This window comes from Telopea speciosissima, chromosome 4 (genome assembly GCF_018873765.1).
Source record: "Telopea speciosissima isolate NSW1024214 ecotype Mountain lineage chromosome 4, Tspe_v1, whole genome shotgun sequence".
NCBI lineage: Eukaryota > Viridiplantae > Streptophyta > Magnoliopsida > Proteales > Proteaceae > Telopea > Telopea speciosissima.
The window spans coordinates 8421780-8435237 of record NC_057919.1 but is presented as its reverse complement, the minus strand read 5'-3'; the positions used below and the strand labels follow the sequence as shown (position 1 = coordinate 8435237).

Here is a 13458-nt window from a genome sequence, read left to right as displayed (position 1 = left end):
GAATAATTTGAACAAAAGGACTAAGAGGGAGCAATGGAGGAGATAACACATGGAATATTCTGTTCTTTGATTCTAGTTCAATAAGGCAACAAAACCCAGAATCATAGTTGTCACGGTGTCTAGGCAAACCAAGGCGATGGAGAGGATCCAATTCCAAGGCGACACCAATCAGGCGTCCAAGGTGCCCATCTAGGCGACCAAGGCGCCCAAGTCGGCCAAGGCGCCTGGACGCCTAGTCAATGACTAGGAGGCGCCCTGACACTATGATTCCAGAATGCTGAGCTTTGATGTGGGATCGGACTTTGGACTTCTTGAAAGAGGAATTTAGATCTTTAATGTTCCAAAGAACACAATGATTCATTTTAAACAATGGATGAGGAGTGCAACAAAGACTCACCAGAGCCAGGTTGAGCAAAGGGGAAAGCCAAATTGGCTTGGCGAGAAAAAGCAATAACACTAGCATGACGGCGGTGATGGAGACGATATTGCTAGAGGGGTGGGGAATTAGCAGCCGAGGGTGGAGAAAGGGAAAGAAGGGGGCCTCGGTGAGGAGAGGGATTGGCCATAGTGGGGATTTAGGTTGACGAGGTTGGATTCAGAGTGTTGCGGTGGGGGATGAAAACTTTAGCAACATGGGAGTTATCGGGTGGAGAAGGACGGTGATGTGATGAGCCAAGTGTATGGGTAAAAGCTGATCCCAGGGAGGGGGGCAAAGCCTGAAAGGATAGACCAATTGTGGGGGTGGGATGGGGTTGGGAAGACGGATGAGAATGTGAAAAGATATTAGAGGTGGACCTAGAGAGGGATGGAAAATGGGCTTAGTATTGAGATGGGCTAGAGGAAGAGGATTGACGGTGGTTAAGGGGGCCAAGATTAGAAGGGCTGGGTTGGGAGATAGGCCCAAGGCGATGGAAGGACACGAGGGTTTAAAATGGCATCTCTAGTGGGAGGGGCCCACATGAAGGGGGAAAGTTGGAAGGGGTAAAAGAGGTGGGAGGGTGTGGTTCGAAAATGCTCTCGAAGATTTAGAGGCAGAGGTAGTGGCAGAGAGGGATGGGAGATCGCCTTCAACCTGTGAGGGAGTTATAGACGAAGGGATCGAGGCGACAACAGAAGGAAGGGTTGAGGTTTCGAGCAACAACAAAGAGGAGGCTTCGTTGACTTAGGACAGAAGGGAGCCGGTGAAAGAGGAGGAGAGAGTGAAGTGACAGAGGCGACAACAACAAAAGGGGAAGTGATAGGACTGTTGACGACAGAGCTAAGACTTGATATTTATTTTGTCCAGCAGTCCCAGTCGAATGAGAGACTAATGGTAGGAGGGTAGAAGCAGTTGCAAAATCATGGTTGCAATGGGAGGTCAAGGCGGAAGCTCTCTGGCGATTGGAGATACACAGGCGGCGACGTCGTCTACCCTGAGTGGGAGAGCAGCTTCCAGCGGAGAGGGAGGAGCTAGACTGAGTGATGGTGGGCGGGGGTTGAAGGAGGGTACAGAGAGGACATTAATGTTTGGAGGCCAAAAGAAAGGTTTCCCAGGCAGGCAAGAGGAGAGGGAGGTTTAGCAGTGACCAGAAGTTGGGGAGGAGGGTCCTTAGAAGCAGGTGATTTGGATGGCAGAGTAGCAGTAGCGTCACTGCGGGAGGGGCATTTTCCAGGAGGGTGACCGAAGACCCTACATTCCAAACAGTGAGGAGCCATCCAGTTGAAACATATGACTTGCTTAAAAGAGAAGCCCTCATCATCAACCACTGAGATGAAAGACGGGAGAGGAGCTTCAACAGTGACCTCCATACAAATTCTAGCCAATAGCGAATGCTAGGCAGTCCATCCTCTTAGTTCTTCTATCATAGTATAAAGGTCTTCCCAACACAGAACCAACTGTGCTCAAACCTTCCTCACACCAAAAGTGGAGCGGGAGACCAGGGATGGTCACCCAAAGAGGGATGGAACTAAGGTGAGCGCTGTTGAGGAGCAGGTAGCGATCTGATTGCCATAACAGAATTGGCTTGCGGCCAACATTCCAAGGGCCACCTTCAAGAGCACGAGCCTTGTCCATTTCTTCCGAGAATTTGAATATGAAGACTCTGTTGTCCATGAGGTAAGTCTTGAGATTACCCTGCAACTTCAATTGTTTTGAGAGTGAAATCTTGACAAGGTTGAAAGGAGGGCGGCTGCCTATAAGATGACCAACAAGGCGATTCCACCACTTCATTACTTTCTGATCAAGGAGACCGGAGGGAACATGCCACCTTGGAGGTGCCGTCTAGGGAAGGGGAACAAGTGTAGTGGAAGGCCCTCCCCCAAAAGCGATTTAGATTGGCCGAAGAGGGGGGACCAGGTCAAACCACACGCAGGAGGGTAGGGGGAGTCGGGGGTAGGGATAGGGGGGGAGGGTGGTGACAACACCACCATGGCCCGGGGGGGGGGGTTCAGGGGTATCAGCCTTCAGGTGAGGGGTTCAAAGATTTTTTGCATTGTTTATATTTTATATTTGCCTTTATATTGTGTGCCTAAAAGGGCATAACCAGTGCACGAGGCTCCTGCCACTGCGGGGTCTGGGGAGAGGGTCATTATGTACGTGCTTAACTATTATAAAATAAAATTTGATGCTTTTATATGGTGGAATTGATGCAGTATAACTTGACTGGTTGAACCAGCGTGATAGGTTTTGGAGACCCAAACCCAGACATAACCGGTCCAATGGTTTTGGTCCAACAATATTAGTTTATTTATTTCAGTCTTTTATTTATTTTGGGTTGACTACGTAGGAGTTAGATAGAGTTTGAGTTTGAAGTGAAAGTTATTTTGCAGTTTCATTGTCTAACTAGGAGTCTTGTTATTTCTCTCTTTAAATACTTGCATGTAACCCAACAAGGCAACAATGGACATAGTGAATTGAATAGAAATTTATTGGGTTTACTTTGTGAGAGTGTGTGACTTGTGCAATCTCCTCCTCCCCCCCCCCCCCCTTCTTCTTATGCGATTTCCCCTCTCCCCTGCAACTCTGAAATTCCCTTCTTCCCTACCGACCCGACCAGGAATATTGGTTGTCATATAAAATTTCATGTCCTTTGCAGGTTGGATAATAAACCAATTTTTTATGTCTAGCTTGGACTCTTCAAGATGTTGATGGCTTGACCTGGTCTTTATATTTGAAAATAGGGTCCACATATGAGCTTGTTAGGACCTATGGCTTCCATAATATGAAAGAAGAAACAAAGGTTATGGGACAAATCAAAGTTTGAATAATTGGGTTGTAAAATAACCTGTTTGAGAGACAGTAGAAGTGCCAACAACTGCTTTCAATAGGTAATATATGTTTGAAACAACAATAGTTTCAGGGATGAAGAGAAGTAAAAGGGAGGAAAAAAAGAAAAAGGAAAACATGTATGTACAAATTCAAGTTATAAGGAAGCCTACTGCACAGAATACTATTTTGTGTTTATGACTCTAATGGAATATTATTTTATCATTGAATAGGTTAAATGAGGATGTATGGAAACCTAAAAGTCTGCTGATTCAATAAGTCCTTATTTTGTGGGTAATCAAGCTCTAAAATAACTAATTAAATGATTCGTCCCACTCATACATGTCTAGGTATGGCAACATTCACACTCAGATATCTGCAGACATTCAAAATTTTTAAACTTAACTTTCATGTTGTAGCTTGAAACCATTATCAGTAATACTTTTACAGCTGGAATTGCAGTCTGTTTAGTTACTTTGGCCTTTGTCTGTTCTCTGTATTTGTAGGATCGTATGTGCTTGTGATAACAGGGCGTGAACAAGTTGGATCTTATTTGGGGCATCCTATATACAAAGTTTCAAGCTTACAGATTTTACCATGTGATCATTCTCTTAAAAATTCCCCTACAGATCAGGTAATGGAGTTACAATTTCCTAGACTTGTTTCATCCATGATTGGTCTATTTGAAACTTAGTCATTTTACTACCTTTGACAGAAAAAGATGGAGACTGAGTTTTCTGTGCTCCTAAATGCTGCAGAGAAGACTTCTGGTCTGTATTTCTCCTATGATGTCAATTTAACACTCAGGTGAGCCATTTGTCTGTCTTAGTATTGATAATTGATGTGAGAGCAAGAGAGACTCTCAAACCTGCAAGAGAAAGAGGAACGCGAGAGAGAGAGAGAGAGAAGAGAGATTGCGAGAGATGGAGAGAAAGGAGATTCGTGATTTGCTCAAGACCCCCACGCCTCCTATTTGTGCATTACATATAGAGAAGCTCTAGTACACGCGAAAGAACAAAAGTTCCCCTATATACCTATATACATTACAAAAAATTTGGAGTTTTGGAAAAAGTGAACAGTACTTCTCTTGCTAATGACACCAGCAAATATGTCCTCTCCCTCAGCTGTGGATGAAATCTAGCTGACAATTTTTGTGTCAAATGTGGAACTGACCATACATTCTTATGCTTTCTGGTGCCAATTTGTGTATTACTTGGGTCATTAGGAAGGGCTTGCTTTTCTACCTCAAAAACAGACACCGTATTTTTTTAACGTGTTAGTCCCAATCACTTCTGTTTTGCCCTCCTCTGCCTAAATGACATACAACAATCAGCTTCATCAGATTTGAAGTGTCAAAATTCCTGTTCTGGTACTTCTATGGAAAAACATTTCATAATGAACTTGCTCCCAACTGACAATCTATGGTCAGAACCTTCATTCATGAATGCAACCTAAATCCGGTCACACTGCATTAGTTATTTTTAGGGGAGGGGGGAGGGGGGGGGACCTGTCAGACTGCATAAGATCTGAATGTCTGCATTTGTATCAGAATACATCAGACTCATGTTTTACTCACTATAAAATTGCAACTGTTGAACTAATTATTCTGAATTTTCTATATTTGAACCTCCTTCCTTTTGGGAGTTGTGTTCATGGAAGCATTGAAACCCTTTACCCTGTGACATATACTGTCATACAACTACAGCAACGGATCTTTTCTATATTCTTTTTTGAGGGGGTCATTGTAGCACTTCTTCTCCCCCCCCTTTTTTTAGTTTCTCTCTCTTGTTCTTATGCCATTCAACTACAGTGCTCAAAGATTGCATGACTTGGGTGATGAGTCAAAGCAGCTTCCTCTTTGGAGACAGGTAACTTAATAATGATTCACTTTATTGCATCAAATGCTTGCTCATTTCATTTTTCTGTATTTGGTAAACTACTTTCAAGCAAAGGCATCCTACTTTATGTTGGTTTCTTCATGTGCAACAAAGGTCATCTCTGCATTGACGAAATTCATCCTTATTTGTCATACAAATGCTCTTTTTTACATTAAGAAATGGCTAACTTCTGGTATTGTTTTACCACAGGCAGATCCTAGGTACCTCTGGAATAACTACTTATTGGAGATGCTAATAGATTGCAAGGTCAGATGCATTTACAAAGCTATATTTATATTGCACACATTTCTGCCAATAGATTATTCTACAGTTGTCAATTCTGCTGACTCCATTTTTTTTTTATAATCTCTTCTGTGCAGCTTGATCCTTATGTGCTTCCAGTTGTCCAAGGGAATATCCTTTTTTGAGTTGCTTTAATTTTTGTTGGATGTCATGTGAAGCCAACAGTTCAAAATTTACTTCAAGTATTTTATATTGAGCCATTTGATTTGAGGTTATACCTTGACTGCTGATCAGGTTTTCATAACTTTCAAGCAGCAATTGGCAAAGACATAATTGATGTTAGTCTGATTGCACGGAGATGCACTAGGAGGACTGGTACACAGAAGAATGAATACCTTCATTTATTTTGTTGGTTTTAAATTGTTTGAGATTATTTTGGTTTACTACCTGTTTAGATCAAGGAATTCTATTTTGGTCTTTGACCTGATTCTGGTCATGGTTGAAATGGAAATATGTCCTCTGAGATCACATAATTTTTACGCATTGGAAATTTTGTGGACCATGCCCGATCCTTTTGATGCTGTATGACTAAAAATCTATTAACATTACACCTGGAAAAAAATTAGACATGATGACAAAAAACTATCAAACTGATTTGATGGCTTAAGAGCTTTGTTTCATGCTCTGTGCCACAGTTTTGTATGCTAAAGCTTCTTTGAAACAAAAGTAATAATCAATACCATCAAAAGCCCTCCATAATACAACAATGCATGTATCATGGAACTATGATGCATTGTTGATGTAGATAGTCTTGAGGTCCAACCGTTTTGGGTCATGAGGTAAGGTTGATTGGGTTATGGCAGAAGGCTTCCAGGAGTTGATGTATTATTGTGGAAATCATCCTTTTTCGGCTGTCAGTTTTGGCAACTGCTTCTGTTTGCAAGTGGCTGGTGTTGCAAGGAGGTAATTTCAGAGGGTGGTCAACTGCCTCTTGGAATGAGATAGCTTTTTGGAGGGATGATGTTTGATGGTAATGGGGTCATCTTGTTGTTACTTGTTAGTCATATTTACGGGTGGTTTTTTTTCTCCTTACTCCCTTCTTTCTATCTTTTCTAGGATCCATGTAGCCGATTCCATTTAGTTGGGATAAGGCTGAGTTGTTTGTTTATTTCCCGTCTTTCTCTCTCTCCATTGCTCTGTGCTATTTTTGCTTTCTTTTTGTTGTACTCTTTCATTCTTTTACAATAACCATATTTCTCCCCCCCCCTCCCAAAGAAAAGTAAAAGACTAACAGAAGGAAACTACAACCAAGAGAGAACAAAGATAATACTCATTACTTTATTGCGTAGTATTTTGCTTTAAAGCAAGGTTTTAAAACTCGGTCTCGACCAAGTCGAGTTTTCCGAGATCTCAAGATCTCGGCGAGACAGTGTATCAGTTTTTATGTTTCGGTGGGCATATGGCCATAGTTGGCTCTGAAACTTTAAGGTAAGCTTGTTTTAGGCTTAATAAACATATTTAAAGGGATGAGTATATTTGCGATCTACTCAATGGAGATAGGCTGAGTAGAAATGACTCAGACGATTACATTATTCAACAAGACACCACATGCCATAGATATGTACAAAAGGTTAGTGTGGTAGAAGTTAAAGAAGCCTTAAAAAAGATGAAAGTAGGCAAGACACCAGGCCTAGATCAGAATCCATTAGAAGTGTGGAAAACCCTAGGAGGTTGTGGGGTATATTGGTTAACCATTTTGTTTAACATGATTATGAACATAAGGAAGATGCAGATGAATGGAGGAGAAGCATTATAATCTCGATCTACAAAATAAAGGTGATATCCAAAGCTGCAATAATTATAGAAGCATAAAGCTAATGAGTCACACTATGAAACTTTTGGAGAAGGTTATTGAAGCCCGTTTGAGAAGAAAGACTCATATCTCGGCAGACCAATTTGGCTTTATGTCAGGTAGATCCACGACAGAAGCTATCTACTTATTGAGGAGGCTCATGGAAAGTTATAGAGATAGCAAAAAGGATCTCCATATGATCTTTATTGACCTGGAAAAATCCTATAACCGAGTCCCTAGAGATTTAATGTGGCATGTTTTAGTAAAGAGAGGGGTGTGGAGTAAATATGTGGATGTAATTAAAGATATGTATAAGGGCGTGGTGATTAGTATGAGATCTATGGAAGGTCAGGGCAAGGAATTCCCAACTACAATTGGGTTACGGTAGGGATCAGCCTTAAGCCCTTGTCTATTTGCGTTTATCATGGACGACCTAACCAAGAGCATTCAAGACGAGGTCCGGTGGTGTATGCTCTTCGACGATGATATCGTTTTGGTGAATGAGACAAAAGCAGGGATTAAAGCTAAGTTAGAACTATGGAGATTAAACTTGGAAACAAATGGCTTTAAGATTCGTAGAACGGAGACGGAGTATATGATGTGTAATTTTAGTCATACTATGATGATGCCGATATATTGCGAATAGAGGAAAGAAAGATACCGCAAAGTGATTATTTTAGATATCTGGGGTCAATCATAAATAAAGAAGATTGATGAAGTACAGAGGCGCGTCCGGAGTTCTGTGTGATTGACGTATTCCTTTAAAGCTTAAAAGAAAGTTCTATATGTTGAGGTTTTGGTGTCTTGATTTCTGATGATGGACTCCTGTGTGGAGCCTCCGGGGGTCAATCATAAATAAAGAGGATTGATGAAGTGGAGAGGTGCGTCCGGAGTTCTATATTTTTTAAGGACTATATGGGTATTTCGGTAAATTTCCTGTATAGGGTTTCGCTATAAATCTATAGCGAGAGTTCTTTCTTTGTATTGCAAATCTGAGAGAGGTGTGAGGAACGAGCGACTGTAACCCTATCCTCCATTGATAGTAAAACAGATCTCATCTCACCGTGGACGTAGGCAACCTTGTCGAACCACGTAAATCTTTGTGCGCATTGTGTGATTGTGTTTACGATTTCCATTCTCTGCATTGTGTTAGGTTTTACACTATAGGACTGTTGTACGACCGGCTATAATGTATGGGGCGGAATGTTGGGCAGTTAAGAAGTGTCATATTGAGAAGCTTATGTAGCAGAGATGAAAATGTTAAGATGGATGTGTGGAAAATGTAAGGAATGAATGTATTAGAGCTGACTTGGGAGTTGTCATGATCAATGACAAGCTCCGAGAGAGTCGTTTAAGGTGGTATGGTCATGCCCAATGGAGGCCTAGGGACGCTCCAGTAAGCAGGAGTGATATGATACCGATTGAAGGAGCTAAAAGAGGTAGGGCCAGGCCTAAAATGACCATAGGAGAAGTTGTGAGGAAGGACTGCATAGTCTAGATCTTATTCCAAGTCTGACCTCGGATAGAGCCTATTGGAGAGCAAGGATCCATGTAACAGACCCCATTTAGCTGAGATTCTTCTGACTTGTTGGGCTGTGACTCTTTCCTCTTACTTTCGTATTTCATCTTTCATTTCATTTCTCATCTCATTTCCCATCTCTTCATTCCCCTTTTTTGTTTAGACCTCAGTTTTTCCTACCTTGTTTTTGTTTGGATCCATGTAGCCGACCCCATTAAGTTTGGATATGGCTGAGTTTGTTGTTGTTGCTGTAGTCTGCATTATTGTCACAGTCCTAAATGGACTGCATTTGGTAGCTCTATTAACCGAGCCATTGCAAGAAAATTTAGTCATGTGCCCCACTGTTTTGTATAAGCATTCACCAGGTGATACAAAAGATTAGCCAAGCTTCTAATTCTGTGAACAACCTCTGTTTGCAGATGGGAAGGAATGAGAACTTCAAGTGTGTATTCCACATATGTCGTAGCATATGCCAAAAGTAACTAAAAATTTCTTATTTCAATTGGGAAAACAGTTTATAGTAACATCACTTTTTCCTTAAATAAACCTCATAATATTGGTCACATCAGTGGTCTGTTTGATGAGGGATAAAATTGCCAATCTTGTAAAAGAAATTTATCACAAGATGTAGAATCTTGACCTCTCAAGGTCTTAGATAAGTGTAGCACAAAATCCATCCTACCATGGCTCATTTCGAGCTGCAAGTGGTGCCTAGGCCTTCTTACAAGTATGGCTAATAGAGCTGATTGGAGGGAAAGGATCCATGTAGCCAACCCCATTTAGTTGTGATAAGGTTGAGTTGAGTTGAGTTTGGGTTTAATAATTTAAAATGGACGTGGTGCCATTGATTTCCAAACCGTCAGACTGGAATTCAACTTAAAACCAACCTCTATATATTGACGTAAATGCCCTTTAAATGACAATCCAACCGGTGTAAGAATCAATAACACCTGCCTATATTATTGCCTTTTCACCATTTTGGTACTTGGACTGAAATCATGCATAAATGATCTCCAGATTTCATTCTATTCTTAGTGCTGATGGCAAGGAGGCACATATTTTGTGCATCATGATGTTACTTAGCTCTTATTTTGCTGTACTTGTTTTACTTTTAGGGATTCTTTTCCTAAATCTGCACGTATCAACAAGAGGGAGAGGGAGGAAGGTTGTTGGAAATCATTTTCATAAATTTGTACATTGAATATTTGTTTCTTGTTCAGATGTCAGTTGTTAATGTTTACGAGTCTACTTGATAAATAAACTACAAGTTTGAGTCATTTCTTCTTTTTGATAGGTGATGGAAGTCAAGTTTGGTTTCTTAGTTGTAGATGATAAGTTGTTTTGGTCAATAAATAGCCTCACTGCTTGGCGCGCCCTTGCTAGCTGCCTTCCTACTCAGGCCTTCCTTATTCATCGGCATATTCAGGTCCCCCCCAACTACTGTCTCTGTTGGAATGGGACTGAAGATGTCGATCACCTTTTCTTCACTTGCCCCTTTGCTTCCTCCATCTGGTCCCTTGTTCTTCGCCACTGTTGGCCTGGTCGGCGCACTCCCCTTCCTCTCAGCAGGGAATGGATTTGGATTGACGTGACTTTTGGAGGGAAATCGACTTGTGACTCGGTTGGCAAGCTTGCCTTTTGTGCCACTATCTCCCATCTTTGGATGGAACGCAACCTTAGAAGATGGACTTCCAAATCCCGGTCCTTTGACTCGATTTGGAAGACCATCTTTTTTGATGTTTCATCTAAAGTTAGATCCCTCCCCCTTTGTGATGTGTTGGATTCCCCAAGGAACAGGCTCATTGTTGTCTCCTGGGGCCTCCCTACTTCTATTTTGCGCCCTAGCTAGCCCCTAGCTTCGGCTTGTTGCCCTTGGGCTTGTATATTCCCCCTTTTTTCTTCGTAATTTAAATTTTTATTCATCCAAAAAAAAAAAACTTTGAAATAAGAAACAGTTTTAAAATAATTCCATTCAAATATAATTTAAGTACTTTTTTTTTTAAAGGTACACGAATGTGGAGAAGAGGAGCTGATTCAGATGGTTATGTTGCCAATTTTGTGGAATCTGAGCAAATTGTGCAAGTGAATGGATGTACAGCATCATTTGTGCAGGTGACCATAATATTTCCTGCATAAGAAATTTTTTGTCATGGATGAATTTCTTTTCCTTGTGTTTAGTGCATGTTTGGGTAAACTTTTGGTGGCAGCTTCTAGGAGCCAGCATCTGGGCATGTGTGGGTTCAAAAGCGTGCATCCATCATAATTAATTCATTTTTTATTTTTATTGTAGAAGCACAAGAAGCCCAGAGCCCTTGGCTTCTGGGCTTCTTGCTCTACAGACGGTGAAGATTCCAAGTGAAATAATGTTTTGGATCGCCTTTTTAAACCCTAGAAGCTTATCCTAAGTGCCTATCATGCACTTAAAATGCTTTGCCTTTTTTTTTTTAAAAGTTTAGTGCCCCCTCTTTCACTGAATCTAGTTAGGTGTGAAATGGAGTGGTCAGTTCCATCATCTGATCTGATTCAACATCCTTCTCAACCAGATTTGGGTATGAAAAGCAGTTTCATTTAAGATTTCCAATAGATCCGGATTTTGAGTATTTTGGTTCTTAGTTACTTCTTGGACTTGATCTTGGATAGGTAGAGTCTCGTCTTATACAGAAAAAGGGGGGGGGGGGGAGAAGAAGATGAAATTATCTAAGGTGTGACATATTTCTGACCTCTCTAGATCTGGATCAGCTGATATGAAATCCAGATTTGATTTTGGCCACATGAATCCATTCCAGATTCAAACCATTTGATGCTCCTAGAATTATGTCCTAGTTTACCTGGTATGGCCACTGAATCACTCAGGATCAGCATTTTGTATGGAACATATTCAGAATTAAATTTGAAATTTTGAATGCATCATTAATCATTTGCAAACTGGAAGTACAATATGGAAAACCCTTAAGGCTAAAACAGGCCATGTGCAACTGAATTCAGTCTGAAATGGTTCATAACATTCTGTTGGAAATAAAGACCGATCTAATAGAAAAGAGTTTATTATTCGAGTCTTAAGGGTGGCCTCTTTGCACAAAAAGGCCAAAGGTTGGGACTGACTCCAAACTCACCCCTCCCAGGACACCACATAGGCGTGACCAGCACTGGGTAATGCCCCTTTTCTAGTGCTAGAAATCTTTTTTTTTGTTTTGGGGTGATATACAGCGGAAAAGATTCTATTGATGATAGAAAAAGAAAAAAAGGAAGATTGTCAGGCCCAAACCTCCGCATGGAGCAAGAAGCTCCCCAAAAACCAGAGGATACAATATAGGTGCAATGACCCAAATCTCCCTACCGAGTACTGACACCTTCTCTAGCAAGCTGGTCTGCTATTACATTTGCAGTTCGAGGGTTCCAGTTGACCAAGCAATTCATCTAGGAAACCAAGTACTTAATGTGTCTAATGATATGATTATGCACAAAATTGATGGTAAAATGTCAATATCTGATTTCATTTGCAGGTTCGAGGGTCTATTCCCCTACTTTGGGAGCAGATTGTTGATTTGACATATAAACCTAAATTTGAGATTGTTAGACCTGAGGAGGCTGTGAGTATTTTGGTGTTACTTACTATCAATTGTTGTTTGTTAGTCTCTTTCCATGCACAGAACTATTTTACTGTTCAATAACCGGTTCATCTTTTAATTCAAACTGTATTACACTGTTGAATTTCTGCCTTGCTGGAGACTGATACTATTTATTCTATGCTTCTTGCAGTCTCATGTTGTAGAACGCCACTTTTTTGATTTAAGAAAAAGATATGGGTGTGTCTTTGCTGTTGATCTTGTTAACCAGGTAAAAATAGATTAGATTCTCTCTCTGTGGCTTCCCCAGGGTAGCTGCATCAGTATATCATTATTGAATTGTATGGGAGGGTGCTTAAAGTATTGGTATTGGTGGGAGTATTTGTAAGACAATGTAAAGAGACATGTCATATAAACTCTTATGGTTTACCTACTTTAGCTAAGAATTTGATTTGTCAGATGCAGGAATACTAAACAGGTATTGGCAGTGACTTGAATATTGTAATGATTTATGGAAAACTATGATAATTCATAGGTCATAAGTATTATAAGTAAACAATCAGTTTCTGCTTTGACAGTGGTCATTCACTATTTCGGTTTGGCTGATGTTTCTCTAGATCAGCATGTCTGTAGAGGAATCTCTTAACTGGTGGTGTTGTTCTGCCAACATTAAGAGATCTTTATCATATAATTTAAATGTAAACTATTGATAATTGCAAATTTGCATCTTTTAGTTGCTGCGATTCAAATAAATTATTTTAAGAAGGCAGTTAGTAACTTTTTGTGGTGGAATTGAAAAATCCTGCACTTATGTTCTTTGAGCTCACACTTTGTACTTATCTGATTGCACCTTTGTTGCAGCCTGGGATAATGTAAGGACCATTGCATTACCATATCATTAGCCTTGGTAATATGACTAATTTATTGTCGCAGTTGTAATCATTGTTGTTATTAGTATTTTAGAGGCAGGGGCAGTGGAGTTCTATAAAGTGCACATTGAACGGCTTACTCATCAAGCTCTAATAATTACCTTACATCAATCTATATTATATTCTGTATATGTTTGTTGAAATTAATGTCATAATTATTATTGAAAAGGGTTTCAGAGTGTCGAATATGATTCTAACTTCACCTGGACTATAGCCTCTAGAGTTCTG

General features: G+C 40.5%; 1 protein-coding gene across 1 annotated transcript in view; it reads left to right on the top strand.

Annotated features, from left to right (window-relative positions):
• The window catches only part of LOC122658785 (phosphoinositide phosphatase SAC7-like), a 42165-nt gene that overhangs the window by 3148 nt on the left and 25559 nt on the right, over positions 1 to 13458 (top strand). Inside the window, exons 4-12 of the mRNA XM_043853901.1 lie at positions 3751 to 3878; positions 3960 to 4051; positions 5055 to 5112; positions 5332 to 5388; positions 5502 to 5535; positions 5659 to 5739; positions 10741 to 10847; positions 12239 to 12325; positions 12495 to 12572. Of these exons, the coding sequence (XP_043709836.1) occupies positions 3751 to 3878; positions 3960 to 4051; positions 5055 to 5112; positions 5332 to 5388; positions 5502 to 5535; positions 5659 to 5739; positions 10741 to 10847; positions 12239 to 12325; positions 12495 to 12572 (722 nt within the window). The remainder of the gene's footprint in view (positions 1 to 3750; positions 3879 to 3959; positions 4052 to 5054; positions 5113 to 5331; positions 5389 to 5501; positions 5536 to 5658; positions 5740 to 10740; positions 10848 to 12238; positions 12326 to 12494; positions 12573 to 13458) is intronic.